We start from the raw sequence: 27,599 nt of genomic DNA on the forward strand, positions 1-27,599 counted from the left end.
AATTACTGGTCTGCTTCTTCAGACGTTCATATTTCAACCAACCTTCCATGGAGTTCTTTATACAGATTTCTACATATCGCTATCGTCAACCGCTGTCATTTGCGAACCCCGGCGCAGTATCAGCTATGCGACGAGTGTGGCGCTGTGCCTGTTGTGCTCCGTGTGCGCTGCGCCAGGAATGCCAGCGGCGGCCATGGCATTTGTCGCCGGTGATCCGGCCGGCCCTGAACCGTACCGGACCTACTGACCAGTCCAGGGGTAGGCGAGTCCGGTACCAGCGGCGCCATGTCTTGATTCAGACAAAGCTCTCCGGTCCATCGCTCTCTTCCCATTGACTGTGACTGCGCTCCTGACCGACTGGAGCTACCACAGGACGCCCGCAATTTATCGGAGGTTTTCACCGCGCTGAACTGTGCCCGACTCTGGGTCAGTCCGGACTCGGTCGGTGGGCCGTGGATGCTGAAAGGCCGCTCAGTGGCTGCCCTTTCAGGGTTATAATGCGGGAATGTGGGCTGGGCACTGTCTCGGAGCACTGTCCTGGACAGAGAACCGCTTCTGCGGTAGGTAGGAAGACGATCCGTTCCCAGCCAGGTGACCGAATTGAGGAACCGGTTTTGCGGAGCAGCGGCATCCGACATCCGTGTCAATACGCCACCAAAAATATCCGTCCAACCACGGAGCGTCGCTGCTCGAGAGAGTCCTGTTTTCACACAGAGATTACGGACCTGTGGCAGAGAGTGGGCGACCGCCGGGCCACCTGAGACACGGTGACTGACGGCCTCTTGTGGCAGCGGTGACGGCGGCTATTTGTTCCAAACCAAAGTAAGTGAGTTGTTTCGGAGGGTAACCGTCTAATACAGCGGAAGTCACGTACAGCTCATGACCGGTCGCTTGTGACGATTGATTGCGCCGAATGGGGACGGCTATATACGGCATAAAGCCCCACCAGGTAAAGCAGGCATAGAAACACATGTTTTGTCTGTGTAGTTTCCTTTCGATCTAGGCTCGGCTAGTCGAGCGGCGTTGAAACACACAATGCACACGAACTTCAGTCATTTAGCGACAGCAAACCGTCTACTTTCCGCCCTTTCATTACCAAAACCGCTGTCAGGCAAGCATTGTGCTGACTTGGTAGCAACGCTATAAATCACGCTGGGGAAGGTTAATCATCAGCAGGAGGTGACGTCAGCCATACCGAATGCCGGACTCCGAGGTAAACTGAGACCGGCTGATCCGACATGGCGGGCTGAGCCGTGTTCAAACAGAGCCTGGATCGAGACGAATCGGCACCCCGGCACGCTGTATGACCACCGCTGTCACTGAATGATGGATCAATCTATTGGGCCTGTGGCACCTGAAAACAGTTTCACTGAGATATGTTCTGACTGCACGGGACCTATCTCCTGCGGAAAGTGCAAATGAACTATCACCATTTACGTTCACGCACACCTAAATCATCTCGATCTTGGTGACCTGTCGACGATAGTATTGCCAACCATACGTTTAAATCCGCTGTGACGATTCTCGAAGTCACAAGTCATAAGCTGAAAGGTATACGTGAGAAACTATGCGGATTTTTCGTCAGGTGCCGGCGACTGCAGCGGTAGATCAGGATTGGCAGCGCCTGTTGCCGTGCTGGACAAACGGCCCTAATCTGTCGGTGTCTCAGCCAACTGAGAGACAAATCTGTCGGTGACTACGACTGGACCAGCTGTGGGATAGCTCGGTTAGAGTCCAGACCAGTCGCTGAACATGGTCTGTTGGTGATTGGGATTACCCCATTCCTCCCCAGAGACAGCTCTTTCGGTGACTGGGCTAGTCGTGAAGCACATACAGACTCAGCAACGGGACATACGTAATTGAAGAAATTATGCGCATAATGCCATGCATACTGAATAATGGAGCGTGAAATCCATTAGCACAAACGCACATGCTGTCAGACAGAAGTCTGTCAGCGTAAGCGTTTATGGAGTGGAGCATATGCATGGGAAGACAGCTCCCCCGGAAAATAGATATTGTCAGTGCCAACAACAGAAGCATGTGGCGTCGCAAAACGCGGGACGATACCTGTGGTGGAGCCCGAAAAATTGCTGTCTCGTTATTGGGCGTCGTTGGGCGTTTTAAGTTGTTCTTGGAGGCGTAGTGCGATGTTGGCCCAACGTTCGCAACACACTCCCAGATCTGTAGACCACCTTAGCCACAGCCGTCCCAGTCCACTCGCTTGCACTGCCTGGACTTAGTCCCGATCTCTCAGCGCCCTGCCCTTCACCAGTGACACCACAGCCCCTCCGGCAAGGTCAGGTCAGGCTTCCTCTCTGTGCCAGCGCTGACCCGCGTGTTTCATAGGTGGAACGTTGGATCTGCTTTGTCGTTTATTGGCATATAGCCTGGTTAGTCTAATTTTTACTGGCACATTCCTCTGAATCCGTGAAACGCACTTCTATAGCTCGAAAGTAAGATGTAATTAATTACTGCAGCATGTGTTTGTGCTCGTCGAATCAGTCTTCCTTCGGCACGATTTGCTTTGCTTGAACTTCTCGTGACACGTGTTTATCATGCAGCTTTGTGTTTTACCAGTTTCCACTCACGGCTCACCTGTCACCAAAGATGAGAGTACAAATTTTTCGTGTATTTGTAAACAAACTCATGAGGTACAGATCGTAAGCGTAAGTTCCATCCATTCAATAAGGCTGCCTGACGTCGGTCCACCAAGGCGCCGCAAACTAGCGAAACACGACAAAGATAAGCAAGGGCATGAAACGACTCACGCGCAACACACCTAAAATATAGATATATTTAGACCGTCATTAAAACGAGCGCTATGTTAACACCTAAACCAGCGCGTACGATGTCGTTCTAACGCCACTGACAAGCATAACACTGGTTCTAGCCGAGCCGCGCGGTGTCGGCCCGGCCGGGGATGGCCGGCCCCCGTTCGACCCCTACTGTGGCAGTGCTCTGTCCGCGGAGGTACACACCACTGCGCCTGATCGTGCCGTCCTGAGCCGGCGGACGGGGTGGCCACCGGCGACCCGACCTGACCCGGCCCGGCCGCCGGCGCCCCGCCGTCCGCCGGTCCCCCGTACCTGAGATAAAACACTACCTGCCTGATTCCAGAGCTGGGCCCCACTCCGATCCCTTTCGCCACCCTCCCTCTCCCCCGTTGAACCCCGAACGCGAGACGCGGACTAACTTACGACGGCTGCCAGTCAGGGCGCCGCCCCGACCTGACCGAGCCTGCGGCTGTTCGGTCAGCCGTGCGGCCCCGGTCAGTGTCGGACCGACGCCCCGGCGGCAGCCGACTTTGTACTCTGACGTCCGGCGCGACGCTCTGGTGGTCTGCGCCGGGCGGGCTTCACGGACACACCGTATCACATTCACAGTTATATACAGATATCGACTAACGACGGATGACTGCCGGGCCGGAGCCACGGAGGAGGGCCGCCGAAACCCCACCAAGGTACGAGAGAGGCCCGTGCGCCGACCGGCCAAAACGACACGCAGTCCTTACAAAATGGAGGAGGTATGCAAGTTCAGGATACTATATCAGCACACTAATGTTTTCGATTAAATTTTCGTACACTAAAATCCTAAATACTTTTGAAAAGCTACATATGTGCTGATATAACATCAAGAACTAGTCGAACCTCTGACATTTTGTGAGGAGTGTTGGCCGTTTTAGCGGCCTCTTAGTCCGTGAAACCCACCAGCTGCCCCCGAATCAACCTTGGCGAATCTAGGCCCAAAATGAACGCAATAAAAACGATACCAGAGCATCGAATACTAGGGCACCCCTGCTGAGCGCAGACGGCACCTTGGCCAAACATAAAACCAGCTTGTCCCTGTGCTGTTTTCTGCAGACGACTAGACGATGGCAGTCGAGGCGACTCGAGGAGGTGCTGGCGAGTTCCGCGCGCACGGACCCGTGACCGCGGCTATGACGTCCCACGGGTGTATGACGTCACGGCTGCAGGAGGCGGCCGATGAGCCGGCCTAGAAGTGCACCTCTCGCACATCGGTGGGCGTCTCGGCGGTCTGGTATTCCCCCGACAGATCGGCGGCCGGGTCGGAGCCGGGCGCGGCCGCGGCGCGACTGTTCTGCTCGGCAGTGAACTCGCGGATCATTTCCTCGATCTGGTCCAGGCAGCCGCGCAGCAGGTCCTGGAACACGGGAGGGGCACCGCGTCAGCATCAGATGGTCAGTCAGAGCGCGGACATCAGGCACAGCATGGAGTCATAAGCAGGCTTTAGTCAGCTACCAGTCAATAAGTAGCAATAAAGCGAACATCCACTGTATCTACGTTAAACGGACGTCTTTTTTGGTAATGCGCTGATGAAACTGTGACAGCGGCAATTGCGGCAAATAAAAACGCATACGAGAAGATGAAAAGAATGGAGTTGATCATAACTGTGGTCTGTGACCGTCGCCAAGCCTCGCAGCGGCAGCCTTTAAGTACGTCAACTAAATCGGTCACGCGAAAAATACCATGAAGTATTACAAGTATGATCTGCGGAAAAGTTGAGCCAGATTTGGTTGCCGGCACGAGGGGCTCAGCCACGATCGCATCACCCGCGCCGTGTGCCCATCACGCGATGTATCACGCTCCGCTACCGCCCCGCTATCAGTAGGTGAATGTCGGGGCTGGTCGGACTAGAATCTCTCGGCGGAGCAGCGTTATCGAGCTGGACGGCGCGCTCCTTTCGGGGGCGGCCGACACCCCTGTCGGCAGCGCAGACAGCCCGCTGGGACACCCATAGTGTCCGCCCGGCCGCGCCCGCCGCGTCTACATACAGTTCGTGGGAACGGTGGGTGCGCAGGGCCCCAGAGAACGGGGACCGTCTGTCCCCGGGGTGAACGCCTCGCCGAAGGTCAGTTCCGCAGCGCCCACCAGAAGAGCTGCCCAAAAACTCCCTTCATGGCACTTTGTTTTCGGCGGTCGGAATTTTCACGCGCGTTAACGCTCCTGAAAGGGTGCCATTGACTCGAATTAGAGGTCGTTGAGCCGGGCCTCTGTGCTGGGGACAGTGCCAGTCGACTGAAGCGACCAGGACAGGACAGGCAGCGGAGCCTCCGGTGACCTCAGCGTAGGCTCATCTCTCCTCACAGCGGGTTTCTAACCGCGGTGAGATGCGTCTGGATCCCTGAGGGTTCGTATCTAGCGCCACTAGACCGACCGAGCGGGAACATTTGCATTCTCCTCGCTTCACTCAACTACTCCTGACCAGGGTATATGATCAGACCTCAGCAGAGTACCTACTCGATGCCCCGATTTATAGCTTTTCTGCAACCTACTCAGAACCATACGCGCACTTAACCAAGGACCATGAATGATCCTCCAGCCAGCAGCGATTGAAATATTTAGACTCTGCTATTCGTCATAGCATCCACCAGTAGATTTGCCAAACATACCAATATCAAAAACGTCGCCAGTATCTGCACGACAAGCATTACGATTCCTCAGAAACTGGCTTCCTGGCCCACCGCATGTGCACCTTCAAGGCCGGCGAATGCCTTGTGAACTGCTGAATTCCTGGCGGCGGCATAGCTTCGCAAGGCCAACAGGCCCGGGCAACCTGTACATGTGCGGCATAGCTCACAGGTGCATCATAGGACACCCGGCCGGCCGACCAAACTTCGGCACTCGGCAGTTTGCCAGTTGACAACAACGGGGACGAAAAAATACTGGAAGCGAGTGACCATTGAATGAATGTCACTTTAGTAATCAGAATAATCGATGGATAATCCGATAATTTCGCAGGTAATTGAGCATTCAACTAAGGCAATGAGCCTAGATGAGTGTGTTGAGTGATCACACGCAAGAACTCGTCTCTCTTTGCTCTCGGCCCAGTTCCCAGGCGAGGCCTTTCTCAGGCGGTTTGTGATTATGCACACCACAACCCGTTGTCTCGGCTGTTGTTGAAATAAATGTTGGTCAGCTTTTTCCCGTAACGCGAGACTTGTGGGACGACCTGGTTAGCGGAGGGCTCTTTTTGCCCGCAGCAGCCGGAGATGCCAAAAACAGGCTCCGGTCTTGCTAGAAACCGTGCTGGGGAGCTCGCGTTTCAAGGGCACGAGCTGGCACATTGTGGGGTTCATTTACCGACCCCACAACAAAGCGTGCTGAGCAGTGAATAGCAAATTCGCGAAGCTAAATGGTTATCAACGGGGTACGAATACGGCTATAGAGTTGCAAAGTTTTCCCAATGGGCTGCTACCGGCACCGCCCCGCCACACAAAAATTTTCTGGGATACCGGCATGCTACCACGCCCCAAGCAAAAAAACCGCCAAATTATCGGCATACCGGTAATTTGGCGGTAATTTTAATACGGCATATGGAACTTTTACCACAAAATGTATTTTGCAGTGGCTAAGATTGCTGTTATTACAATTCAATAGCCTCTTAGTGTCCAAAGTTTGAATCATATGCTGATAATTTTTTTGTGTGCAAAATCAAAAATACCGGCATGCTACCGGCAAGACATGCCAGATACCACGAAAAAACCTGCGGTAGTGAAAAATTACCGGCATGCCGGTAGTGCGGTAGGGAAATTTTGCAACTCTATACGGCTAGCTATAATTCGTCCTCTTATACAGATGTAGTTTCGTCTTCAGCCAGTGCAGTGCATCAAGGAACTGATCAACGTCATTCCGTTGTCCGCAGCGTCCGTAGAACAAGGATTGGGTGGCCCGGTGCATGTTTGCGTCCCAAGAAGGCAAACAGTCACAGCCCGTCTCGGAAACTTACCGTTTCGACGGCGGTGATGCGGTGTAGTTGGCTGAAGATGCCGTTCATGGCGCCTTCCCGGCTGGCCGGCAGCAGGCCCTGGACGGCCGCCGCCAGGCTCGCAGCCGCCACCATGCTCGGGGTGTGGATGCTGAACTTGAATTCTGAAACAAGAAAACACATCTATTACCACCACGTCTGACGTCCAAAACAGCACTAAGAAACACAGACAGATGTGTACAGCTGAGTTGAAATTCCGGTGACCGGGTTTGTCAGCCGTGAGGAGCGACTCGGCCCTATGTTTGGCGCAGTTACTGCACGCCGCAACGCTGCGCCGCCCTCTGCAACACATTCCAGCGCCCGTGCGGCGGATCCGGTGCGCGTCAACACGATGCGGCGATAGCGGCGCGCCATCCGTCACTGCGGCGAAAGTGTCACCCGGAGACAGCGGCTGCCCCACGCGGGTGGGCGGCGGGAAGCTGCCTTGCCTGCCTTGCCCACCGTGGCCCGCAGTAATCTGCGGCAGCTCTCCTCTAGAACCGGGAGCCAGCGCACAACCAGAGTCCCAGCGGGTCGGCGCGGCGGTGGGCGGGACAATTAATATCGAGGGTGCACGGGAACTGGGCCACTCCCCGGTGTACCTCCGCGCTGAATGGCGACCCGCGTGCCCTAGTTTGGGTGGTCCTGGCCGACCCAGACTGTGGAACCCCTTCTATTGGTGAACCCTTCCGCGGTCGTGATTAGCTGCCCGCACCGTCGGCTGTGTGTGCCGTCTCGGTAAACCGATGAGGATAGTAATGAGTACCGGATCCGGGCCGGCCACATGTTCCGGGGAGCTCCATGAGGGTTTCAGACAATACAACACTGAATGGATGACGGTGGGTTTGGACGGCATAATACGAGTTTCATCCATAAGCTACGGACTCGACGGATTGGCGACTAGCTTTGGCAAGCTCTGGTCGGCCCTATTGGCCGCGGTGATCTGTAATGTGCCCTGTTTTGAACTGCAGGATAACCATCATAGCAGAGATCAAGTCATATCTAGAAGAAAGAAAGAATGAACAGCTATTAGGTGGAAACAGCAAGCCTCACTGAACGAAACTAGCGTTTCCAAGTGCCGTCAGGCCACGAACTGAGTTCAACTGTTATCCCAGCCAGCCAATGTCCAGTTTATGGAGGTGACGTACGGGAGTATCGACGGTCCATCTGCGCGGAAACATTACTGACCCACTGCCACCGGTCCACTGACCCGTCTACAACTGCGGCGCACTCCATCTGGCGCGCACAATGGCCATTCATCTGCGGAAGGTGCGTTTATTGCCGGCTTCAAAGGCTGTTGGCCGTCCGCCGCCTCTGAGAGGGTAAACACCGTCAGCGGCCGGCGCCGGTGCCGGATCTCGGTCACCGGACAAACAGACCTGGGGAGAGAGAGAGAGAGAGCGGCGCCGGTCACCGGGCCGGCCGCCCAGCGCGCCGGCCGGCCGGCCTATCTGCCGTGCACCGGCCCCGGTGACACGGCCCACCCGAACAGGGCCGCGGGAAACGGAACGGTGCCGGCGCGGCGGCGGTGCTCATTCATCCGCCTGCTATCGTCGGCGCCACGACTTGACAGCCGGTGCTATCGGCCATGTATCGCCCACTTGGCAGGCGCAGCCAAGTACCGAACGACAGCCGAAATGTCCGGTGACGTCGGCAGCGGTCGACCGTTCGCGACCGGGCCCCTCGTCTGACATCGGTACCCGTCCCACAAGGCGGGCCATGAATGGGGTGGCGCGGGGTGAGGCCGGTGAACCGCCGAGAGAATCCAACCGAACACGGAGTCGCCTCATCCATCCATCGCAGGTATCTCCCACCTACCGCCGCCGTCTCCCGATAGCGGCTCACTAATCTGACTCGACAAACAGAGCCACGCCGCCGCCGCGCGGCCGGGCTGCACGCTGCTTCCGGCCGGCGGTGGCGCCTGGGGAGCTGTCCACTGGGCGGTCCCCCGTCAGCCGCCGACACCAGGCTCGTCAGGCCTGTCCCGGCGGGACGCGCGCCCGGCCCAAATCAAAGCCCGCCGACCGCTGCCAGACACTTCCGGCCGTGACGCGAGCCCGGCCTGCGGCACGCTCTCGAGGGACGTTCGTCCGCGCCCGGCCACTGGCACCGCTGCACATCTGCAATGCATGGCCACCTGATGTCATCAGCCGCGGCGCCGGCTGACGGCTGACGGCTGACGGATGACGGCTGATGGCAGCGGCTGTCACACCCGTCCCAGAGACGCCGCCGTCACAGTCGGGCCGTGACGTCACGCCGGTCACGGCCGGGCGTGACGGTCGTGCGTCACGCCGTGTCCTCGGCGGCGCTGCACGACCGACTCGGCACGCCAAGGTCTGGCCGGGCGGGCCGGGCGGCCACCCACAAGGAATGGATTCAGTTGGGCGAACACAGCCCTACACTACACAGTGCGAATCAGACACCGCTCCATACCAGTCCTAGCAACTTTCAGACAGACCCTATTCATCTCATATCTTCCGCGCAACTTCCACTTCTTCACGACAGACCTATATGCCTGGACGGACCCTGTAACTCTCCAATATAACCCACCACCTCTCCAGACAGCCTCTCCTCCGGACCAGTCCGTCCAGTGGCGAAAGGTCTGACTGCAATGCGCCGAGCCCAGTTGGGCGGTGTGCCAAAACATACCGTGGGCGTACTGCGTGGGAGGTGCACCGGCATGCCTGCACATACACGGCTGGCAGCAGGTGGGCCCGAGATGCCCGGTACCGCTCGGTCACGTCACCATGTCAAAGACGTCAAATCACCGGCGACAGAAGACTTCTTACAAGAGCACTTCGTGAAATGCATTTGTTCCCATAAAGGATGATCAATTTCAAATGCCGACCACAGCTTGGAGACAGGATAAATGTTGAAACTGGCTGGGCGAACATCAGCCTGTACATATGTGCCCGATTCATGAGACTGTTGCGAGCCCGAGGTAGCCACCAGGCACCATCTCACGACGCATGCAGTCAAATCATGGCATGGTCGCCAGTGCCACCTGGGCCAATATGTTTGAACATGCCGTATATTTTGCATGGACAGTTTCACAACGCTCGTTCTTGTCGTCAGTCGGCAATGTCCGGTGCGTCCGCATACCTCTGAGTCTCCGGGTGGTAGCGGGGGGCGCGGAGGGCGCCAGCGGAGGGCGGCTCCTCTGTCCTCTCGGTCGGGGTGCTCGTCGCGGCACGGCTAGGGCCGAGCGTGCCGGCCGACGAATCTGCCGGCGCCGCGGCCTGCAGGGCGGGCGGCAGCGCGGCGGCGCGGGGAGCCGGGGCCCGACCGGCCATCGCAGCCTCGGCGGGAGCCCGCCGGTGATCTGCACGACCGACAGCTCAAGGTCCGCGAGTGCCGGCTCCATGAGAGCTGCCTCGGGGGGCGGGGATTCTTTACAAAGCAGTCTCGTCAGCTGGGAACTGCCGCTCATAGCGCCTCGGGTAATGTAGAGTTTAAAGAGGCCGACCCCACGAGTGGCCGCCTCCCGCAGTCAGGCCTGAAGAGTGCCCACCCAAAATCAATCAACTCATTCGATGTCACGGTATTAAGGGTTTTTGCTTGCAAAAACTGATCGATTACTTTGAGAGCGCCAACAATGCCATGAAGGAGGAGGGATTATGGTTTTTATCCAAAGGATTCGCACAGATGAGGCGTTTTTTGGTCATCACCTTCGGTATGTCAGGCCTTTACGATGGCGCAGCGCGCGTAAAAGGCTGTTTCGTGGCCTTTTCAATTATTCTGCCATTATGACGATTCACTGATTAAAAACTGTGAACATCACCATTAGCCAACACAACCAACACACTGTCGGCACATAACCAGGCCATGGCCGCTGTATCCTTCACCTCGTGAGAACGGCAGCCGTCCAGCCACCATTGAAGTGTCTCAGAAGGCTTCGCGGTTCCAGTCAAGCGCGACCGGCGCGGCCCCGAACAGCGTACGGAGCGACGTGACCTCGCCAGAGGCGGTCGCAGGTCCATCGCCGCCTCGGCAACGCCGCCGGAGTTCGCGGCTGGCTCTTTATCGCAGCTGTGGCATTCGGACGGGGCAATTGTCGGTGGCTGGCGGCAGACGCGGGCTGCGCACGGCGCATTCCGTCGGCAGGCGGTCACCGGCGCCACGCGCTCGGACCAGGTGGCAACCAGGCTAAAACGGGGCCACAAACTTCAAGGACCGATGTGGCTTCCGCTGCTGGGTGTGTCCCAATCGGCACTCGCCTCCTCTGGATGTGTTATTTAATGGCTATCGTGCCGGTCAGCCAATAGGCACACCACTTTATTAGAAAATGCCAGGTGTCTGTCGTAATTTTCCGCCTCGCCTCTGCGCGGCAATAAAAGAGGACCGCAGCTACTTCCTTGGAGAGCCCCTGTCCTTCAGCGTTGGGCAATGTCCCCACGGAAGTCCCCCAATTAGATCGGTGAAGTGCCGACGAGAGCGCCGGTCCGGATCGTTCAAGGGACGTTCTCATCGTGAATCGACTCACTCCTATTCGGCGCTCACTTGTGTCCACTCATTCTCACACTGCTAGCCAACTTCGGCCAGTGAGAGAGCACTTAAAACACCGAACAGGCACGTCGCATGAAGCTAAGCGCTTGGACACGCACGTCATGGCCTTGGCGGTGATAGTCGCACTCAGTGACATGCGAATTGGGATATACCATCATTTGCCACCTCTTGAAAGAAGACCAGCCATACACCGACGGGGCCCAAGTACCCGACTGTCAGCTGAAAAACCTTTGAAGTTGAACTACTAATACACAGCTCGGCAGATCATTTTTCAGATTTTCCAAGCCACCAGCCGACGGAAGCAAGTTCAGGGCCAGTGTAGATGGTGCGGCACAAAGGCGCGGAGGTCGCCGCTCCGTCCCTTGGCCAGCGCTGCCGGCCCACATGAAAGCCTACCCGACCACCGCGTGGGCAGAGGGACGGTCTTTAGCGCACCGCCGGGTGACGGCGCACAGTGCGCCGCCACCGCCGCCGACGCGCCGCTATCGGCTCAGCGGCGCCATGTCACTACCAGCGGCCGCAGGCGGCGCTGTCGGGAAGGGCTCGCGCTGGGCTGCGGCGACCCGCTGGGTGGCTTTTCACATGGCCGGCGCACAGCCAGGAGCCGATCGGCTTCCGAGAGACCCGATATCGACCGATTAGGCGCGTGCGGGACCTTCACCCGGGAATCGGCCACCTCTTCTGCGGCGCTGGCACACAAAGGAGGCGGCTGCGGACTAACCAGAGGCCCTCGGCGGGTAGTCGGACATGGAATCCGCGCGGTACCGGCCCCAAGGCGACAGGGTCGATAGCCACAGCCCCGGCGTCAACGTCCGGCTAACAGGCTTATGCGCACATAGCAGGGCAGTTTTACTCTATGCCATTCCATAATCCATTCAACAAGCAGGAATCTAAATTAATTTTATCAGCTATTTTCATCTACTTAATAAAGAATAGTCAAATGTAAATGATATGTCGGGAGTCCATTTGCTCCAACCTCAATGAGTGAGGAAGCGCGGCAGTCGACGGCCCACCCAGTCAGATCTCAGCACCTCCCGTCGAGGCCAGATATCTCATGCAGGGAGACGAATGGGTTACATTTGGCCACCGTTCACCAGCCACGTCCTTCCAATTTCCCGCACAGCAGCCGGGGTCAGAGGCGGGTGACCTCCTCAGCTTCGACTAGCCACCGGTCACCAAAAGAAACGCCGCTGAATGTACCGACAGTGCGACTGCCCGTTCTCGGACAGTCGAAGGCTATACCATAGAGACGACAGCACTGCCACCGAAGGAGCGGTGACAACAGAACTGGTGGGCGGGGGCGCCCGCACCGATGGCCTCCGTCTTTTTACAGCGGCGGCCAGGTTCAGGGACTGCGCCGGAGGTCGTTGACAATGGCCGCTCGTCGTCGCGCTCCGACGTGACCTTGTCGCTCCGTCCGGCGCGAGGGTCCCCTGGCGCGACACGGAGCGGTGGCCGGCTTGTTACAGCCCCCCCCCCATCGTACTGACTGACCGGGGGTCCACAGGCGGAGGACCGTGGGAGAGGCCGGCACGGATCGAACGTCTCAACTCCGGTTGACTATGTAAGGCTCAGCAACTCATGTCCGTTTTGTTTACCCAAAAACATCACAGCAACATTTGGAAACCCACCAAGGGCTTACTCTTGCATTTAAAAAATCAGAACGAACACCGAAACATCAAAACCGAAATGTATATGCGAGAGGACAAATACCAGCACTGAACAATGCCAGTGAAATCACCTAACCTTCCACATAAACGCGCCTGCCATACCACAAGCAGTGACAAGCAGTGCGCAGCGAGGTCATCGAAGGGAAAGGGGGAGATGGACACTGTTCGCCTCCCTGAGAGGCCGGCATGCCAGAGCAGTGTCGTCCAGCTCGTTATTCAGTCACACAGGCACCGAATGGCATGCCGCCCAGAGGTCCAGTGAGGACAGACCTTGAACAACTGCCGACACGACTTTGGTCCACTGAACGGAGGCCACACTGCCGATATCACACTGAACTCCTTGTGAAGTCGGTCCGGTCAGCTGAGTGGGGCAGACAATGATCCAGGGTGGCGCGCCGGCCCCTTAGCCACCTCTTCAAGATCCCGCTGAAAAGGTGACCCACAGAGACACCCTTTCAGACTTAAATTTGACATCGACGCCTTTCAGGAAGCCTGCTGTTCGGCATAAGGCCATTCAAGGCTGAAAGCTCACCATGTGCACCCTTTGGAAGGCAGTTTATCCGTCTGGGAATGGATGGAATGCCTGCCGAAGGGTTTGGAATGACTTATGTGTCTGACATTCTTCATCTCGCTTGGCGACGACATGAGGCGGCATTTTTTAGCCGTTTCGTCATATGGCATATGAGAAATGATGCTACCGTGGAGATGTGCCTGGATTCCCAGATCTCCAGAATGTGTCATGTCTAACCAAGAGATCCGACATACCAACAAGCATGCCGCAGATTGTAGTTGCAAGAGTTTCTGTTCGGAATTTTCAGAACATGACCTGATTGAGCTGCACCTCTACTAGTGGAGGTCTCTGCAGTCTGCAGGTACTACCCTGTCTACGGTGCGCGGTTCATTAGAGGAGCGGTGTGGTGGAGGGCCACCTCCAGCCAGCACCCAGGAGAGAGCCCGTCCCGCTGCGCGCAGCCTACTGCGCAGCAGACGGCCCCGCCGCGCCGCCGCCGCCAGGGGCTCCTCAGGGTTAGAAGGGCCGCCGCAGTCGCGGACAAAGGAGCCACGGCTGGGCGTAGACGAGGGGAGCAGCTCCGACTCCGGAACCTCGGCTGACGGAGCCGGGCAGCTGGGAGCCGGCGGCCGGCGCGGCGCTCACAGACGCCGCGCTGACAAGTGGCCGGCAAGTGGCCGCAGGTCGCCCCGCACCGAGCCGATCGGGTTTCCAGAGGGACGCCACAGCATCTGGCACGCCCCGGGAGCCACACGCCGGGCACCACGCCCACTTCCGCCCCTCAATGGCACCCCAACCCTCCCCGACACCCGCACTGCATCAGTCATCCCGCTGACCTCGATTTGCCTGCCTCCGTCTCTTCTCCCTCCTCTTTACCTTTCAATGGGAAGACGCATGCAGATACACAGCGCACAACAAGCTCTTCTTTTTGACTCACCTGTACTGCACATGACGATGAAGGTCTGGGCCTGCCTCCGCACGTCCGGCACTCGCGAAGACGACAGGTACCGCTCCAACGACAGGCGGTGCAACAGCGGGTCCAGGAAGTCGTGTGACGTGACGGCGTTGATCTCCCACCGTAGCCGGTGCAGCACCAGCAGCTCCCAGTCCTGAGAAAGAAGAATAAATCGCGTTACTAAGGCTGTAGTGCTAGCATCGCAGCAGCAGTTCGTGCACCTTTGGAGATATTAGGAAACCGTAAGCATAAAATTCAAGCATTCGTAGTGTTTTATCCACAAGCTGTGTGCCTACATCAGAACGGAACTGCCGCCTCGGCTGACAGAACTGCCGCCTGGTGACCTCATATCGGTCACAATCTCCATCTGACGCCGCGATTCATCTCGTCACGCAGCCATCAAAACCAGCGAGCCATCGCGGCCGTCAGCCGGCTTTAATTATCCGCCACGCCACTATTCAAATGAGCCGACGACAATCTCGGCTTCGGGTGCGCCACGTTCCAGTGATGTGGCGATACCGTTCAGCAGTCGCCACCGCCCCGGCCGGCCCACTAAACATCGGCAGGTTCCGCCACAGAAAACATAGAATAAAGTTCCAAGAGACAAGTATCTGCACATCCTGGACAGTGGATAATTCATAACCACAGCGCCGCACTGCGGCTCCCTGTCTGGCAAACAGACAACGACCGAAGCGGCAGAGAGGTGCAGGACAATCAAGGCCGTCCGGGAAACCGCAACAAACAGTGGGAAATCAGGTCTGGTCGGTCGGGTATTGGACACAGGTTGGGGAGCATACTGTCTTACTTTGTTGCCTGGTTCTAGGGATGGCAGCAAGTTACATTTTTGATGACGAAAAACAACTGCCAGAAAAGTAATGCCTTATTTGATTAAAAAATTGATTCAATTGATCCGTAGGTTCTCCATCTCACTTCCTCTTTTTTGTCACCTCTTTCTCCCCCTCCTTCACTTTCTCTCTCTCTTCCATTCAATCGTACGCACGAGCACCGTTCCCACTCTCTATTGGGCAGGATCGCACCTGTCACGCGTGAGCCCACCTCCGAATCTCATTCCCCGGCTGTCTGGCGACTCAGTCTGACCCTGATGCGGCCTCCGCGCGACGACGGCGGCTCTCGGGGCCGATCGGCCCACCAAGGTCGCCAGGTCATGGGGCACAGCGGTGCCATTTAAAGCTTGCGACACACCACCGCCAGCCCTGGAGACGGGCTAGACGTCGACTCTGGCCCCCGGGAACTCGTTCGCACTCTGGCGAGACATAAAAATTATCCATGGAGCTCGGAGCAGCCGGTGCACTGATCGCTGTGCAGGTGATGAAGGGGTTCTGCCGGCTCGAGCCGGTCCGGGCCCCGGGCCACCGCCGGAGGTGCGCGTCTGTCAGTGAGGAGCGACAGGTTACGACCGGTTGTCTCGCGTCGACCTAGCTCGGCGCAGTGCATCGCCCTGGGCGGTACAGAGACCGACATCTCATGCAGACGGTCGGCATTAGCACTAGACGCGCACCCATAACTTTGCCATTGCAGCTCCAGTGAAGGAGGATCAATTGGCATTTCTGGCGGTCATCAGCTTGATTTCGCACGCCGGAAAGAACCATTTCAGCGCCAGGGTGGCCGGAGTTCCAGGACGACCGTCCGGCGCCTGGTGCCAGCCAGGGGACACTGGTCACCTCTCCTGGTCATCGGGGTATACAATAGGCGGCGACCCTTCCTGACTCTTGTGTCCGAACCGCCTCCAATAAACGGGTGCCTGAGCTATTAATTCGAGCCTGGATCACCGGTATGCGGCGTTCTCACAAAGGCCGTGACGGCATTAATTGTGACTCCTCAGTGCCAGCCCTGGAGATGGACTCGAGTGTCCATCGCATCTTCACGGTGTGCCGGACACGCGGAGGGCGACGTCGCGCTATAAGGTGACGCTGGACGGCACGAGCATACGAATGTGAGAGAGAAGTGCGGCGTCAAACACGCGGCACAATAGGAGCGTAATTGCCAGTCGTAAGGACATGCCACATCCAGGCGGACAGCCTGAAGTTCGGTCGGTCGCAGGACATCCTTTCACCTTGAAGAGGCCCATCCTCGCGTCCCCTGCCTACCATAAAGTCCTGGGCGAGTGCTCCCCATTTTCACCTGCTACAAAACGTGCACTTTGCACGGAAACTGATGCGTAAAAAGCGGCCCCTCCCCTTGTAAGACGGACCGGAAAATGCCCGTTTCCGGCGTCGTGACGTCACATTGGACCAACAGGTGGTGTCCTCTGTTTCTCACTCCCTGTTCCACACAATGCCCCTGATGAAAGGGGTGGAGTCGGACGACCCGCTACAGGGCCAAATTATTGGAACCAGTGACAATAGCTAGTGGGAAAATAATACTGAAGAACGGGGATCGCCTGAGGAGAAGAACCGATCTCCGGGGAGGTTTCCTGTGGAGGAGGCATACTCCTTCCACTCAGAAGTCAGACAGGGAGGACTTCGGATACCGCAGGCCATACAACCCATTAGGAGGACCTTGAACAAAACGATGAACTCCTTCCTCATTAAAACAGCCCCCACGCAGCGCCAAAGGGTGCTCATAGCTGCGAGAATGGGTGGAATGAAATGGCCTTGCGTTTGATGGTTATCGCTAGTCTATAGGCTACGCTCCACCTACCACTTAAGGATCCTATTGGGATGAACGATAGGGTATAGGTCGGAAGCATCAGGCAGCTCACATTATCAAGGAAAACAACGTTGAATGATGCACACACTTAATAGCACTTGAGCGATGCTGATGAACTAATAAGTGTAATACGAACCAGTGCGTGACAGAGCCTTCGCTGTTACAAAAAAAAAGATAAAAGAAGAGACAAGAGAAAGGGAGGAGATATAACATGCGGTTATTTCAGTGAGAGCTGCTGTAGGATGGAGAGAAAGACCATACCACTAAATGTATTCTCTGGGACCGCAGACAAAAACGTCTGGCCATGAACCTGACGGCAGTGATTTAGCTCTCCGAGGAGAACTGGTCTTGATCTGATCTCTGGCTGCCAGAGACGGCCAGAGAACAGAGAGCGGTGGCCACGGCCGCACCAGCAGCGCTTTAAACCATCACAGCGGCCACTCCGCCCTTGTGACGAGGCCCACATTACGCTCTTTATTGCGTCCTTAAAAAAGAAGTCGAGCTAATTAACAGGAGAAAAAAAGTAACAGGAATCTCATCGCAGCAGAAGATGAGTCGCATTCCAGATATTCTGAATATTTTCCTGGTCCGGCTTCACCCGACGTGTGATAAAATGGGATAATGTTGGCTCCCCTCTGAAGTTGATTTATGATGCTAATCCATCAAAATGAAGTGCGACTCAATCAGCGGACCAAGCTGTGGTAGGTCTGGATCCATATTAAGAATCAAGGACGTGTGCACCTTTTCCTGTGATCGGCAGCTTTAAAGGGCAACTTCCAAGGGTTGACTCTCAGTGCCGATTTTTCGCATTGCTCGTGCGTCTTACAAAAGTACATATGCATGCATGCCTGTCATCGGCTTTCGCAGCCGCAAGCACGTTTAAGCTTTTACTCCCGTCATGCGAAGTAGTTCACCGTCAGCAGGATTGACATCGGGCGTCACGTTCAGCTAGTTGCGGCTCACGGAAATGCCGGCAGATCTGTCCCTTCCGAGCCGGACCACCCCCGGCCCCAGATAAAGCCGAGCGATTGTGTCGTGTGCAAGGCATTGCATTGCACACTGCATACGTCACGGCGGTAATGACGGCATACGAGAGGCCCCGTCGACCGTGCTAAGTCGGGAACCGGAGTATGTTCAGTTCTCCTGATTCTCAAAGACGTAAAGAAGCTTTTCGGGGAATGCATCGTGTAATAACTATGCTTCCAGTACCATTCACACGGTCCAGAGCAGAATGACATCAAAGTCTGGAACGGTGCACCCCGGCACGAAGAGAGTCGTGGATTCCAGTTTCATCAGCCATCACTCTCACAGTTAGCGAGTTGTCGTTCGTGCTCGTCTATAGATAGCCGCTGTCGGGCGGGCTGTCAGATGACCTATGCGATGGAATGTCCGGTGTCTTGTCCGGTGGTCTCTCCGAGGGTCTCCGGCAGTCTCTCCGGGAGTCTCCGGTGGTCTGTCCGGACGCCCGGACCGTCTCCGTTCCGGCCTCTGCCGGCTGTCGACTCGCAGGATGTTTGCCCAGATCGCTCAGGATATATAGGTAAAACAGGCACCGGGCGAAACGGCGGAAACATAAAAACTACCCACCCCTCGGAGACGGCGGACGGACGTCGGCGGAGGGGCGGGGAGAGGAACAGAGACGCACAGACGGACAGAGAGAGCGCGCGGGAGCTGCGGACCCGCGAACTCTGGACCTGCGAACTGTGAGCGCCAGTATGTCCCGTGGCAACTAGCTGAAGTCACAACCACACACAGAGACGACAGAAAGAAGCAGGGTCGTCCTTTGGTGAGCTGGATCCATCTGTCTGTTATGGATCTGAAACGCCGTGGAATGTAAATTTATACACTGGAGAATCGAGAAGCATCGACAGCGCTGTTCATTCATGAACAGATGTGACAGCTTGGCTACGTCTCCAGCTGTTCACCTGACCTGACCTGATGCACCCCACTCCCCGTGAGGTCGGCGGAGCCAGGCCCTGCAGTGGCCCGCGCGGCACAGCGCCCTACCCAGGGCCACAGACGGCGGGTGACTCAGAGACTCATTCATTGAGCACCGTCGGCCTGCAGACGTCCCGGACTGTTTATTTATCCCCGAGACGGCTGGACGTCGCCGGAAGTCCCCTGCCAGCCGCCGGCGGTGCCACTGCTGCGAAAAGCCGAGCGCTGCGACCATCAGTTGGCCTCGGAGACCAGCTGTAGAAACGGAGGCAGCGATGGAGTGTAGCGAGTTTTTTTAGACGTTCTATGTATTAATGCTCGCAGACGAGACAGCGAGAATGGCCAAGAGTAGGGCCGGGAACACGGCTAGAAAGTGTGGTGACCCGGGTCACAGAGTAGAACGGAATACATCAATGGCTGGCCCCGTCCTGGCGGGACGGCAGTCGTGATGCCAGGGTCTGTGGGGGCACGAGCCGACCGACGTGGGCGGCCGCTCGTGCCTATCGGTCAGGTCACGTTGCTGTTCATGTGTTCGGTCACTGACCCCTGGACTGGGAGTGGTCGGGGCGCCTATGTGGTCTAGCCAGGACAGACGGCCGCGGTAGAGTACAGAGCTGAAATCGACTGATCGTGCAGCTCAACAAGTGAACTTTATTTAGTTAGCTGAAGAAAACGAACCAGGGTAATAACCTGTTTCGTCTTCTCAATTCAATAGTGACTGTCATCATCGCCCAGGCAGCGGACAGCCAGGACGTCCTCGTTGAACAGCCAATCAATAAATAGTCCCGTCTGTTTATCTATTCTATATTGTGAGCGGCAGTTCCGTTTATGTAACGGTACGCTATTGTATATTGTGTGCCATGTGACACCATTTGTCGATGGGATATGAGACTGCTGCGCATTGCGCTCAATAAGCGACATAAACATAAACGACTTCGACGTATAGCCTGAGATCGAGGCGATAAATGATCGTGCTAAAACGTCGATGGGTAAATATAAGCAGACCGGTTCGCCAGAATGAAAGAAAATCCACGTAATCATCAGGGAAAATGTAGTTCAATACCATTGACGTGTGGGAAACCATGAAATGGTTAACAACTCCGGGAAAGAAGTGCAATGTCAACATGAAAATGTTCATGACATACATTCTTGAACAAAAGGCAAAAGATTAACGGAAAATTCAGCCCTGTTATGCATTGATATTCATAATTCCTGGAAGATAATTTTGTTGAAAGACGAAGCCACATAAGCTGTGACCATGGGTGGAGAATGTTTGAAAAAGTTACCCCGGCCGGCGACCGAAAGTCAGAAAGACGATGATGCACAAATATTTGTCAACGGTTATCAACAAACCCCTATTCTGTGGCATGGAACAATGGATGTCTGCCATTACGAGTTATCCAATGTTTTATTTGCAGTGATTTAGCTCGAATTTTTTAATGGACCGATTGACAGAGCCGGGGGCCCACGCTAAGCAGAGCTTGTTGCGTAGGTAGACCCCGAACCCTACCGTCCGATCGCGCAATTCTGGGTAACGGGATAATTTAGATGCCAAAGTTTAACGTGCCCTTCAAAGCCGGACACGGCCTGTCCCACTCAACTGACTTCAGCTGGCTGCGGCTGCTCCCACCAACCGCAGACCATCACCGTCAGGAGTCTCAAATATCGAGCGCCGGAGCGACTCGAACCCGGGCTCTCGGGAGTCCATTGCCTCTACCAACTGAGCTACGGGACAGACTTATGTTATGAACTTTGAGAAAAGCCGTTGGAGAACGCTAAAATCAGAGGAATTTGGCTTTTATTATCTATGGTGATTTTATGATTGAGCTTGCCTAAAACTTGACCAGATTTCTCTGATCACGTTTGTCCCTCTTTCAAACGTCGTTCCGCTTTTCGCCTCGTAGCCCAGTAGCCGAGTTAGAAGGAGCGTGAAACGCCGACCGCTCGACTCAACGTGTTACGATAGGGCCACCAACCTGGCGCGGGTTAAGTTGGAGGAGCCTTGAGCCCCAGCCCCCAACAGCTCGTCCTTCTATCTCACTGGACACTGATATTACCCTCGTCCTCTCTTGTGATGATATTGCAGTGCCATCTTACGATAACGGCCCTTAAATATGATTTAGGGTTGTTAGATGAAACTTGTCGGGCTGCCCGATGAAAAAAAAATTGAGAGCATAGAAGCTCCAAAATGAAAATAAAGTAAATTTTAAAAAACCTTTGAAGGTAGATAAGAATAATGAGAGATTCTTTTATAGGTGGCAGTTTTTCGCATGGAGATAGCTTTTAGGATTTACAAAAGTGGACAAAGTTACCCCGGCCGCGCCGGGGTAGGCTGAAAGTTACCCCGGCCACGGCCGGGGTGGCCGGGGCAGGTTCTCCACCCATGGCTGTGACATTAGTCAGGGGGCGGGGGCAGAGACAGCATTCAGCACGTCTGACTGGGCTCGGCGCTCGGCCACTCGCTTCTGACGCACGACCAGCCTAGCGTCAGCCGCGGCACGCCGTGGTCTGACAGAGTTTACCAGTGCACCCGGTGATACCGCACCTTACACTAACGGTCTACCGCGAAGTGAAAGTGCATTCGCCGAAACGGCTACTCGGAAAATTGCCATCTTGCCATGGCAGCGCGTTTCAGTACGCTGCAGAAGGGTAAGCCGCGCTCGCTCAGGGATGCGGTGTGGTGGGCTATGCGTCTGTACGTTCGTCGGCAGGTTGAGGCTCGCCCGGGAGGCCTAGGTCAGCTTTGACCGTGACTCATGGCCGTCCCTGCAGCAGCGGCGGCCGGGGGGACGGGGGACGGGGGGCAGGGGACTGAGTCATGGGCGGTTGCAGCCTGTTGCTATACAACGTCGGCCGCGCGCGCGACTGGGCGCTGCCTCCAGCGGCGGCAGGGGGTAGGTCACAGAGGTCAAAGGGTGCGCAGGGAGCCGCCTCCTATCGACCGCACTGACGTAGGGTGCGGCCGCTTAACGGATAAACCCATCGCTCCCCCGTCACATACAAAGCTCACACCAATCTACAGCTAATTAGAAAGGAGTGAAATGACCAGCTAAATGGCTTTGCAACTTCAATTAGCAGTCTGATTACAGTCGTTTCTCATGTGAACTTTGCCTCACCACTCACGAACCAACATTTTCAATACGCCGCATTGAACTTTGCCTGCACGGCTGACTCTCCGGTCCACCGTTTGAACGACCGGGTTATGGCCCGGTACTGCTGCACCGACAGGCACACCAGCCCACCGAGCCAGCCCGCTGTATATCGGTACTCGACGGCTGAGGCAGCCGGGCCACACAGCTCGCGCGCTGGCCGGTCGGCCGGCGCGGCGGGCGGCCGGCGCGGGCTGTGACCTTGAAGGAAGCGCGCCGTTCGAGCTCTGTGGCGCGCCGGCGCCGGCGGCGGCCCGGCTCGGTCTGTCGCTAGCCACACTAGTCGTGCCGGTGGTAAAAATAAACTGCAGCTTTGTATCACGACTGTGTGCGCACGCCGCACGGTGCTGGAGGTAGTTCAGAGAATAGAATCTATTCGTAGCATTGGAAACTTGCGGAAGACGTCATTCGTTACTCGACAAAATCGCCGTGGAATGTGAAGATGCGAGGACTTACTATGATATCTGGAACGCTGATGCTGTTGTCGGCACACTGGACGAGGATCTCTGCTGTCAGCGGTCGCGTCTCTCGCAGCTTGGAGGCGACGAACAGACACACGGCACCCAGCAGCTGAAGGTGGTCCTTTTTGACGTTGGTCACACTGAGAAATCGGTCCAGGAGGTTCATAGCCAGCGGAAACACGTCATCTTGGCAGCGCTGTTCCTCGCATACCTGAAAATGGAGACGGGTGTGTCTTAGAAAGTCTGCTACACCTCCTTGTAAAGGTGCTACATATTGCTAAATATACAAACTCAATATACAATACTCAAATATACAATATACCCACTCAATGGATAAAAACGTATACAAATTCATTGCTTAGACGCAGTTAGCTAGACGGCCTGCCTAGACGGCCCTCTTCTATACAGGGTGCTAAACAAGCCAATGTCTCTTTCGAGACGACGTTGATCGCTGTTTTTCATTACGGTCACAATATGAGAGGGTTGACGCGGCATTTTAGCTTCAAAATAATAATTCGCAGGTTTTTTTAACGTATGCAACTTATTTAGTAATGCGCTTCATCATTTCATACAGATGCCTGGATTAGTGGGGCTATTCTCCTTTAATTCTCCAACAATACTACCAGCAAGTGCACTTTTATACTTTTATGTATAAGGTAGATACAAATACGCATGCAAAAAGGTATAGGCAAACAATTAAAAGGTTAAGCGTTCCCATTACAAATTCAAAACGGTTTTCGGAAGAAAGCTCATCAAAATTGTTGTCATTTCTGACAGCAAAATTGTTGTCCTCGCACTTTTGCAACAGGGCAGATTGCGGTACGAATTAACCTGGAAATTACCTTTTCATCCGGGATTTTTTTATGTTTAAGCAGGATCATTCGAAGCCGATCGGTAGAACGACTGTTTGATTGAGGCAATTTCTCGTGCAAACAGAGCTGCATGGATTTTATTCAGGTTGTGTCTAAAATTGATGCATAACGATTACTATTTTAAGCAAACATTTTATTTCAGGTCGATCGATCAAGCGAACAGGATATGCACACGGCAAGTGGAGTAATGGAAGGGGTCCCTTTGCCCATCTGAGGGAAAGCAAAGGGAATAATTAATACATATTCATAAGGGAGAGGATCGTTCAAAACATCAGGGAATTCCATAAGGTAACAAAGTCATAACATAAGGAAAGGGGTGGTTCAAAACATATGGAACTCGTCAAAAACAACAAAGCACCATGTCCATCCCTTCACTCATAGTTCAACCCATTGAACCTCCCAAGCACACAGCACACACACATGCACACAATTGTCAGAGTTGTTCCCTTACCTCGACCATCCAGTAGGCCAGGATTCTCCTCATGGGCAGCTTGATCTCGTTCTGGACGCACTTGAAGTAGGAGCAGGAGGCCATGTAGCGGCTCTCGGCGTCCAGCAGGTTGGTAAGCACGCGCCGGTCGTTGATCAGCGCCGGGTCGCGGATCGCCTTGCAGATGGGCTCCTGTTCAAACACACCACTCTCGCAGCAGAGCAGGCTGTCGCCCAGGTCTCTGGAGATGCTGCACGCAGACATGGCGTCCTTAACACTATAAAGTTCTCGAGGAAGTCTGCAATAAGGCAGACCTCGGTCGCTAGTTCGAGTCGGTCGGTTCGCGCGGACCCCGGAGACAGTCTCCCTCACTGCCCGAGCGCCCAGCCCGGAATGGCCACAGCGCCGGCGCCCGGCGGCCGGCGCGGCGGCGGCGCCCCCAACAGCTGATCGCCCCCTCCCCCCGCCCGGCTCCGTACCCAGCCGGCGCTCGGCCAATCAGCTGAGAGTCGCTCCGTGTCGCCGGGCGGATGGCCCGTCGGCGCCGCCGCTGAGCTCAGTCGGACCCGCCAGCCGGCTCTGGAGGGGCGCCGCGACCGTCCGGTCGTGGGAGGTAATGACAACGATAGTACGGGCTGCTGCTAGTCCGCCGGGGCGACCGGCAAGGTCACGGAAGGTCAACACTGACGAGGTGCTCACTGCTCTGCATAAACGCTGATTTCAGCTGTTCCCACCGCCGAAATCCGCCATGGACCTGAAATCCAGAAAGGAAAATCACTGCATTGCTCGTCCTAGCTAAAAATAGAAATGATACAAACACATTAAAACTCTTGCGTGGCAGCCCAACCGATAACCTCAGAATGGTGAAATCGGAATGCGTGTAGTCTTCAAAGCCTTGACTATTATCGGTGTTTTTTTTCTTCTTCTTGGGATTACATTGATCGATAAAGGGCCACTACATGGACATGGACCGAATCATCCCGAGACATGCGTTTTTAGGCAGTCGGTCTATTTTATGGGACATAGCGAGCTCTCCTTTCGGATGCCTTTTCGACACCTTCCTAATAGTGTATGCGGCTTCGCAGTGAGAAACGGGCTTCAACGTATCCACACAATAATAATGCTGCTATGGCAACTTCACTAACAGAACTCATAAGTTAATTGCCATTGCTTCCCATTAGTCGCTCGTCCTTTTGAAGTTGGTCCTGTCTGGATTGGACAGTGGCACAGTTATAACTGTGCCACTGTCCAATGTGGAAGCATGCTTCCACAGTCCACTGTTTGTGGAAATACGCTGAGTGATTGCGGTGAGCGGTGACGAAAGCCGCAGATAAGCTAGTTATCCTCGTGAGAGTCTCTAGCCCATATAAAAAACAACCGTCTGTTAAACGACATCTTACCGCGATCTTGTCAGATAAGCGTGTCGATTCATTTTCGGTGCTGTGTATAGGTTTAATCTGAGGTCTCATCGCCGGCGGTTACTTGTTTTCATCATTGTCGTGTACGAAGAAAGTCACCTCTGGAATTTAGCTTATTGTTGACAGCACCGACTTCAAAATAACATCTTTCAGAATTATCAGAAAATGACGGAAATACGCGGTTGAAATTTTGAAAGCAACTAGCCTTTTTCTTTTATATAACAATGACGTACGCAATGTGACAATCTATTGAAAATGACGTTATTTGGCTTAAAACGTGACTCCAGCGACCGTGATTATATTCAACATTAAGGAAAAATAACAATAAGAATAAAGACAGACGAAAGGCAAGGCTAACTCTGGTTTCAGCTGTGGTCAATACTCTGACGATTTGGCAACATAACCATTTGACCGGGTCAAAGTCTGACGCGGGCGCCAAAACGGACCAGTCCGCCTCCCGAACAGGCGCCTCCTAGCCAGTCGGCCAGTCATGCCGTCAGCCACAGGGGACTGTGCCGGGGGGGGGGGGGGACTGACAAACCGACATAGGTCACAGAACAGAGGTCAGTGACCTGTCACACTTGGCAGTCGCCTCCTATCGTAGTGCGAACAAAAAGAGATCCGCATCAGCCCGCGTAAAACTGAACCTCACTCTGATGGCAAATGTCTCAGTCACGTCCCACCAGACCTAGTCCGGCTAGATGCAGAGATCAATTTCAGTCCAATCAGTCAAAAATCATACTCAGTCTTAGTCCGATCAGATGCCTCAAGTAGGCGACAAGGGACTGCCGCCTGCGTGCCACCGCACCATGCCGTTCCTCGGCCCCTGTCGCCACAACACCGCCGCTGCGGTCTGCAGTTCGACCACAAAAACAGCCACCTCCGGTGTACCGACAAGTACGCGTACAGGAAACATGAGAGCGAGTGACGTGCGCCGGCCGATCACCCAGCCCGGCAGCTATACTAGAGGGCCTGTGGCGGCGCAGCAACAAGATGTCGGCCTGTTTTTTGACGCGACACTGCCGGTAATCACTGTGTAAACTCGTGACCGGTATTTGGGAAACACCCCACTGATACGTCGCCTGATACTGAGCCGTGGCTGCAGCGCTGGCTGATCCACCTGTCCTGCACTGTGGCTTGTCGGATATTGTCGTCCCGTCAGCTCGAGAGGAGACTGATGAACGTGCTGGTTCGAGGCTTGAAACTTTCGAGTGTGCCTTTGTGAATGGGCGAATGAGACTTTTCGTCAAGAGACCGGCACTTGTAGGATGTAGACTTAGAGGTACAGACAAGATATATGTATTCACCCTATAAAGCTGAAATACATTCGAAGAGATGCACATTACACAGTGCGCAGTCCGCAGGCTTATGAAGGGCGTTAAACGACCTTTTGACCTATTCCTACTGCTACTTTACATCGCGCGGGTGGTGATTCAATACAGAAGCATTTTAAAAATCCCGCAGCCTGGACCTGTATTGTTTTCCTCCAAAGCGGCAAGGCCCCACCGTGCCAGCACGCCGATACATTACTCCTGCAGTCAACTGTCGGCCTTCCTGTAAGCCATGACAACAGCATAAAACTGTTACGGGCCGCGCACCAAACACAAGCATTTCCGGACAAAAAGAAAGCAAAATTGCCGGAGATTTGGCCTGGAGACATTCCAGTTGTGAGCTGCGCGAACTGATAACGTCCATTGCGGTGTTGACAGCACGATAGTGACGGAATTCGGTGCCGGGCCGATTCCCACGTCGGTCGGCGGCTGTCCCCGGTGGAGCCTCACTGTCTCTGTGACCCCGGCGCGCTGTCGCCTGTCTCTGCGGGCGCACATGGCTCGCCAGCTGGCGGTGTCGCCCGCTCAGCTGTGCTCACAGAGGCCAAAGGTCACGTCCGGGTCACCACCGCTCGCGCGGCGCCGCAGGACTGCCAGAGATGCAGCCAAACGACCCAGGGTCACCGGTCCGGCTCACAAGGGAAACACAGAGTTTTATCATCTTTGATAATTTGTGTTTTAAATGTCTAACCGCCTGTTAGACATTGTAAGACATCAGACGGTGTTTTAAATGTTAAACTGTGTGTTTCAACCGCCTATATGAGTCACATTGGTATCCATCTGTTTGATTTTGCGCTGGGTAATGCAACAATCCATTTATCTGATCGAGTATGTTGGCTATCGGCTATCGCCCCATCTTCGTGGCCTGTGGGACTCTGAGCTTTTCGTTTGCACTGACTGTAGCTTACTATGCATTTCAGACC

At 55.2% G+C, this 27,599-nt stretch overlaps 1 protein-coding gene across 1 annotated transcript; it reads right to left on the reverse strand.

Annotated features, from left to right (window-relative positions):
- Nucleotides 1-2,617: 2,617 nt before the first annotated feature.
- LOC122368918 (G1/S-specific cyclin-D3-like) lies at nucleotides 2,618-24,422 on the reverse strand. Its single transcript, XM_043343239.1, has 5 exons — nucleotides 23,949-24,422; nucleotides 22,621-22,836; nucleotides 14,390-14,561; nucleotides 6,748-6,890; nucleotides 2,618-4,161 (listed from the first exon to the last, which is right to left on the reverse strand). Exons 1-5 carry the CDS (start codon nucleotides 24,189-24,191, stop codon nucleotides 3,994-3,996), a joined length of 942 nt encoding a protein of 313 aa, XP_043199174.1. The 5' UTR covers nucleotides 24,192-24,422; the 3' UTR covers nucleotides 2,618-3,993.
- Nucleotides 24,423-27,599: the final 3,177 nt, after the last annotated feature.

The sequence above is a fragment of the Amphibalanus amphitrite genome, unplaced genomic scaffold, assembly GCF_019059575.1.
Source record: "Amphibalanus amphitrite isolate SeventyFive unplaced genomic scaffold, NRLGWU_Aamphi_draft 000989F_arrow, whole genome shotgun sequence".
Lineage (NCBI taxonomy): Eukaryota > Metazoa > Arthropoda > Thecostraca > Balanomorpha > Balanidae > Amphibalanus > Amphibalanus amphitrite.

Bases quoted from the DNA above. Each gene is read 5' to 3' on its own strand.
- LOC122368918 (XM_043343239.1), bottom strand. From the start codon at position 24,191: ATGTCTGCGTGCAGCATCTCCAGAGACCTGGGCGACAGCCTGCTCTGC. The intron at 22,837-23,948 runs GTAAGGGAACAA...CTCCATTTTCAG, and splicing joins TGGCCTACTGGATGGTCGAG to GTATGCGAGGAACAGCGCTG. The intron at 4,162-6,747 runs GTAAGTTTCCGA...CCCGTGTTCCAG, and splicing joins GCATCACCGCCGTCGAAACG to GACCTGCTGCGCGGCTGCCT.